The sequence below is a fragment of the Octopus bimaculoides genome, chromosome 17 (genome assembly GCF_001194135.2).
Source record: "Octopus bimaculoides isolate UCB-OBI-ISO-001 chromosome 17, ASM119413v2, whole genome shotgun sequence".
Lineage (NCBI taxonomy): Eukaryota > Metazoa > Mollusca > Cephalopoda > Octopoda > Octopodidae > Octopus > Octopus bimaculoides.
In genome coordinates, this window is record NC_068997.1 from 49,162,101 (window position 1) to 49,168,801 (window position 6,701).

Sequence of the window (6,701 nt, forward strand, 5' to 3'; positions counted from 1 at the left end):
CCCCACCCTCTACTATCTATGGCCGCTGTGATATTAATGGGTTTTGAATATTATGTTTTTTGCCTCGTTAGAAGTATTAAATTAAGAACGACAACAAGAAGAGACAAGACACCAACATCTGCGATTACAGCTCCAACTGCCATTTTCACGGGTTGTTCCTTTGCATCTGTAAATATAATGAAAATCAATATGAAGTGTATTAGAAAGCTATTCAAATAACAATTTATTCAAATATTTCGTACATTTGTTTATTTATTTATTATTTCAATCAATAATGTATTTTTATGCGATACTGGAATTCGATTTCAAATGTAGTCCACGATTTTTCACTTTGTTCAACAAACCTCATTTCTTAGTAATAAGAACAAAGTATATACAACCAAGTGGAGGCGCAATGGACCAGTGGTTAGGGCAGCAGACTCGCGGTCGGAGGATCGTGGTTTCGATTCCAAGATCGGGCGTTGTGAGTGTTTATTGAGCGAAAACACCTAAAGCTCCACGAGGTTCCGGCAGGGAGTGGTGGCGACCCCTGTTGTACTCTTTCGCCCCAATTTTCTCTTACTCTTTCTTCATGTTTCATTAGTAACGCTGCGATGGACTGGCGTTCCGTCCAACTGGGGGGAACACATACGTCATAGAAACCGGGAAACATGGGCCTGGCTAGGCTTTAGAAAGGCGAAAACAAATATACAACCAAGGAGATCTCTTGAAGTGGTTGCTCTACAATCTAGTGATAGCAGTCAAATCTCCCATGAATCACATCGTGATAAAAACAAACAGCACACAATGGACGAAGTTATGCAACATACACTATATTTGAATATACAGTGTGGTTAAGAAGGAAAAACAGTTTGCTTGACCCGCAGGATGTAAAATATTTTCATTCCGGCCAACAATCAAAATAGTTTGCCTACCTCTTTCATACATAAATGACCTGAATCTCCGAATTCATTTATCTCCTGTTTATGTAGCAACTTAATTAAATAATCAAATATCTCTATTAAGGAAGATCTAACATCCAAAGACTGTTAAGACCCTTCATAAAATTAGAACTTTATAAACCTATTGTTTTGAATGCATTGCTTTTTCAGTTTTCACATCAACAGGTACCAAGCTGACCCAAACAAACACGACTCACTTTAAAGTACATACATGTTGATTATCAGTGTATCTCTCCATAACCGTTATCAGTTCCATGGCACTGGTCACCACTGAAAGTTTCATCGTTTATTATTTGCAATGCAGTTATCGGTTATGTTTTCCAAGAAAAAGATGTCACTAACGAAACAGACTTATATCTGCAAAATAATCAGTCGACAACGGACTACTTCTACATTTGTCATCTAAACACTACATTATTACACTGAAAATCTTCTGTAAACAGAATTAGCAGGAGTGGCTGTGTGGTAAGTAGATTGCTTACCAACCAAATGGTTCCGGGTTCAGTCCCACTGCGTGGCACCTTGGACAAGTGTCTTCTACTATAGCCTCGGGCTGACCAAAGCCTTGTCAGTGGATTTGGTAGACGGAAACTGAAAGAAGCCCGTCGTATATATGTATATGTATACATATATGTGTGTTTGTGTGTCAGTGTTTGTCCCCTCAACATCGCTTGACAACCGATGCTGGTGTGTTTACGTCCCCGTAACTTAGCGGTTCGGCAAAAGAGACCGACAGAATAAGTACTAGGCTTCCAAAGAATAAGTCCTGTGGTCGATTTGCTCGACTAAATGCGGTGCTCCAGCATGGCCGCTGTCAAATGACTGAAACAAGTAAAAAAGTTAAAGAGTAAAAGAGTACAACCAGAATAACTAGTATGAGGTTGTGTCTCGCTTCCATCATTCACTCACGTAGTTTGCATTGAAGCACGCGGTCTTTGTATGTAGTTTGAACAACAACAATAGCAACAAAACTAATAAAAATAACCACAACCCAAACAACAAGTACTACCTCCACAACATAGACATAAGCAGTGAATAAATAGTCGAAGAGTTTAATACTGAGATATTCAGCGAAGCAAGTAATGTGAGTGTGTGTGAGGCGTTTTTTATACAAATGTGGGAGCTATAGGATTAATATCTACAATAGCAGAAACAATAAAGAAACACAGAATCAAACTAGATCTATGCCAAGGCTTCTACAACAATATTGTCATTATCATGACAATACAGAAATATAAGCACTTTTATGTCTCTGAAGAAGAGCTTCTCACGAAACATCGGATTCTTATCATCCACGATTTATTTGCACTTTTTCCTTTAACAAGTAGTAAGAAACTCTACTCTGGTCAGGTAAAGCCCTTCGAGCATGTATTTATCTTCATTTGCAAAGCACAGCAACACACTCCTTTATTGTATGTGTGTATGTTTTGATTGCCATACTGAAGATACACTATTAGCACTTTTATAAATTATTCATCTGTAAAATTCATGTGGAATCTCATCTTTATTTGCAACCAACAGCAGAAAACAAAACTGATTTAATGCATTGGCTGATCTCCTCGATAGTCAAGGATTTCGAGGCCTTAACAAAGATGAAGATATCCTAATTCATGGATATTCAATGTCCTTTTGTTCTTTGGCGCAGTCGGCTTTTAATAATAAGAAAGCAATTCAATTTGATGGAATTAGACTGAATGTCTCAGCCATTTAACTTTCGTTCTCTAATGAACCAGCGAGGGAAGTCTGTGTGGTGGTACTGGCCCTCTATAAAGAGCAGAAATATATCTACCAGAACGCTTACCATTTCAAAACGTAAAGAGATTATAGTGCTGGGTGGTGTAGAAATATCAAATGGGTGATAAAAGCTGAAATATATTTCTTGATATATCAGTTCAATGATAGAGATGGTGATGAACTAAGAGAGTGACAACTGTAGCAGTAACTATGACCTCCAGCAACACAAGAAATGTTTGAGAAATCGAAAGTCACCAACGTCTTCCATCTCACTCTACCTCTCTGTTTCTCTCCCCTCCTTCTCTCTTTCTAGGCATGTATTCCACTCTATTTCGTGTTTCTTGTTTCGGAAAAAAAAGAAACATACTACAGTGTATCGCGTTCACTCGCATGGCTCCGATCTCGCTCCAGCAACTATCTTATAGTTAGGGAAGTCTGTTATAAGTATTCATAAACTAAGAGACGAAACTCCAGAGAAAAGGTACAATAATAATAATTAAAAAAAATCTTACCGCGGACTTCAAAATCTCCCACTCCAAATTGTGAGTAGGATGATTATATTCGAAGTAATCAAATGGCAAACACCGTTCATTACTTTTCTCGGGATAATGAAGAAAGGGACATTGAAGTAAGACGCAGTTCTTTTGTTGAATGCAATGAGAAGCTGTAGGTTTGGTTTCTTCTTGCGATGCGCCATTATATCGAAGAATTGCTTCAAATGTATCACTTTTGTTCAATTCTAGTGTCCTTCCACGGATCCAGTAATTTCCGTTACCGTTATTTGCATTTAGTATAAAGTCAAATCTCTCACCCGGACTGAGGATGACATAATCAACAGCCATTAGTTTTAGTTCATAACCATCAGAGGCAATGACTACCATCTGGTGACCATCAATAGACACTTCACACGGGTACAGGAGCCCTGCAGCGATCACTCTAAAACGATATTCTTTACCCGATTCTACTTCAAAGACAGTCAGCGGGGCCCTATTGTGTTTCCCTGATTCATCATAATAGCGACCTCGACCATTCACAAGACCAGATTGGAAGTTTAAAGGACTATATGGTGCTCCATCAAGAGATTTAGAATTTTCTATTTTTTTACGATTCCAAGAAACTCCAAATTCTGAATTTAAATGACTCACATCGGAGTTGCAGTTAACTTGCTCTTTCTGTTTCTGTCTGTGGTCATAAACTGGTTTTCTGAAGCTGTGACACACAGGCAAGTTATCCGGCATTTCTGGCAAGTGAGCAAAGGATTCGTTAAGAAAAAGGGCCATTCCATTGATGTTGTGTAATTCAATATGGCAGTGCATGAACCATAAACCAGGATTATCGGCCCGTATTCTCACTACAACGTAAGCACCCGTGGGGACCATAATTGTATCCTTTTGAGTAGCATTTTCCAACTTCAATCCGGGGATGTTGTCTCCCTCCCAGCTGCTGTTTGACCACGTTGCATTGTTACAATAATTCTTTTTCGGATCACCTCTGCAATCAATATCTTTAGTATCAGATAATATTTCTCCAGATGTTCGGTTGTATTTTGGAAACCCCATTTTAACTACATAAAATGAATGTCCATGCATGTGTATGGGGTGGGAGAATCCTTTACCTTTTCCCAAGTTTGTCATTACAATCTGGACAGTATCATTGGTTTCCAAATTTAAAGAATGAGTACAATGGCACACTCTATCAACGCCACATTTGGCACTATCGCACAAAGTGTCTATTTCGTTCGGTTGTGTTAAAGGATTTACCGTGGGATCCAGGAATGCTCGACCATTTATTGATGCCGGTGAGTTCCCAGGTTCACCAGGGAAGCCAAAATTTAAAAAGTATTCCTGAAACTTTCCTTGTCGAAAAGAAGGTGCATGAGTAGGGTTATAAGGCTCCAGGTCATCAAATTGTAAACATCGTTTATTAGTTTTCTCGGGATAATAAAGAAAGGGACAGTTAAGTAAGACGCAATTCTTCTGTTGAATGCAATCAGAAACTGTGGAGTTAGAATCTTCGTCCGGTGCACCTTTATATCGAAGAATTGCTTCAAATGTATTGTTTTTGTGTATTTGTAGCGTCTTTCCACGGATCCAGTAATTTCCGACATCGTTATTTGCCTTCAATATAAAATCAAATCTCTCACCTGGACTGAGGATGAAATAATCAACAGGTGATGGTTTCAGTTCGTGACCATCGGCAGCAACGACTACCATCTGGTGACCATCAACAGACACTTCAAACGGGTACAGGATCCCCGCAGCAATCACTCTAAAACGATATTTTTTACCCGATTCTACTTCAAAGACAGTCAACGGGGCCCCATTATGCTTCCCTGATTCATTATAATAGCGGCCCCGACCATTTACAAGACCAGACTGAAAGTCAAAAAGACTATAATGTGCTCCATCAAGAGATTTGGAATTTCCAATCTTTTTATGATTCCAATAAGCTCCGAATTCTGTACTTAAATAACTCACAAGGGAGTCCCAGTTATGGTTGTAGTCTGTTATTAACATTACATGCTCTTCCATTTTAGGTTTTGTCTTCTCATGTATTATAAAAGCACCAAATATTCCCGTGGTACGTTGTGTCCCAAGATGAGAATGGTACCAATAAGTTCCAGTTTGTGCAGTATTAAATTCATATCTGAACGATTGACCTGGTAGAATAGGGCATTGTGTAACCCAAGGTACGCCATCCATATGAGGTGTTCCTTCTTGACGCAAACCATGCCAATGCATTGTCGTTCCTTCTGAAAATAATTGGTTTTCTACTTCAACGATGATTCTTTGTCCTTTATAAACTTCTATTGTTGGTCCTGGAACTGTGCCATTAACTGCAATCACCTTCACTGGTTCAAAGAAACCATCCATTGTAATAACTTCATCAGTTGGTATCGGTTGAGCATCCGTACAATTGACGTCATATCTGTAGAGTTTTCCATTACAGGGTTGTACCAAGGTACGATTAACTAACATAGTTAATTTATAGGAAATTACCAGCTTAAATTCACACTCGTCGTCTTCCATACGACATGTACGAGAGTAAACTAACGGTGAGAAGAGAGCCAGGAGGAACACAATTACGTGTTCATAGTTGAACCAGTGAATCATAGTTGAACCAGTGAGTGCAGATATCTGAAATAACAAAATATAAATATGAGAAACACTGAAATCATCAAAGACGATGTGACAATTAAATCATGAAATATTTGTAAGTTTCAAAGATGAAGGAATACCAACATATTAAAGAGAGGAAATGAAAATAAAACTTTGTGTGACAGGTAGACGGGGGTGAAATCAATATTGTTTTGTTAGTAGGACATTTCTGTAGGAACACCTTTTTATCAGGAACGGTTGGTGACACCGCATCATAAGCTAAAAGTGGGAAATTACCTCGTGTATTCCTGACAAAGCAGAAACACCGGTTGAAGTAATTTATTTAGTATGTGTGACTGTGAGATACAGTGTGATCCAGAAGATACTAGTATATTCTTTAACAGGAGCACATGATATTTATTACATAATTTGATTCTTTTATAGAGCTACTTATGCTCACGATTATTTTTGTTGACAAGATATTGTAGGTTAGAGATACGCCGGAGTGGCTTTGCGCTGATTGTAGATCAAGCCAAATTTGCTGTTGTGTAAAGATATTTACTATTTAGAAGACTGATAAATAAAGATTATAACCTTCTAAAATTAGAGTGTTATACAGTTAAGAAATATTTCTTATCACATGAAACATCGCTCAATCCAAGCTGTGTCACCTCTATGAAATCGTTTACTATTCCAAAAACTGTGCAATCTCCCTTACATTCGTTGAACACACTAAATAATAATGTAGACCCAGAAGTACTTGATCTTGAAGAAAGACATCTGCAATGTTTAAATATCGAAAATGCTTTCAAATTTTGGCACAAGTTCAGTCAAACGGGAGAAGACGATTGCATCGACCCAAACAATGATAATAGCGACAGAATTCCATACATACATACGCACAAACACACACACACACACACACACA

General features: G+C 38.3%; 1 protein-coding gene across 3 annotated transcripts in view; it reads right to left on the bottom strand.

The window, feature by feature from the left end:
- Window positions 1-6,701, bottom strand: part of LOC106881494 (uncharacterized) — a 20,746-nt gene that overhangs the window by 11,793 nt on the left and 2,252 nt on the right. The window contains exons 1-2 of one of the 3 annotated variants that reach the window (XM_052974025.1): window positions 3,188-3,289; window positions 117-166 (exon numbers count right to left, since the gene is read on the bottom strand). In XM_052974025.1, coding sequence (XP_052829985.1) covers window positions 117-143 — 27 coding nt within the window. In that variant the 5' untranslated portion in view covers window positions 144-166; window positions 3,188-3,289. Of the gene's footprint in view, window positions 1-7; window positions 167-3,187; window positions 5,813-6,701 lie in introns of those variants that run through there. The other 2 variants (XM_052974024.1, XM_014931897.2) reach the window with 2 other exon arrangements.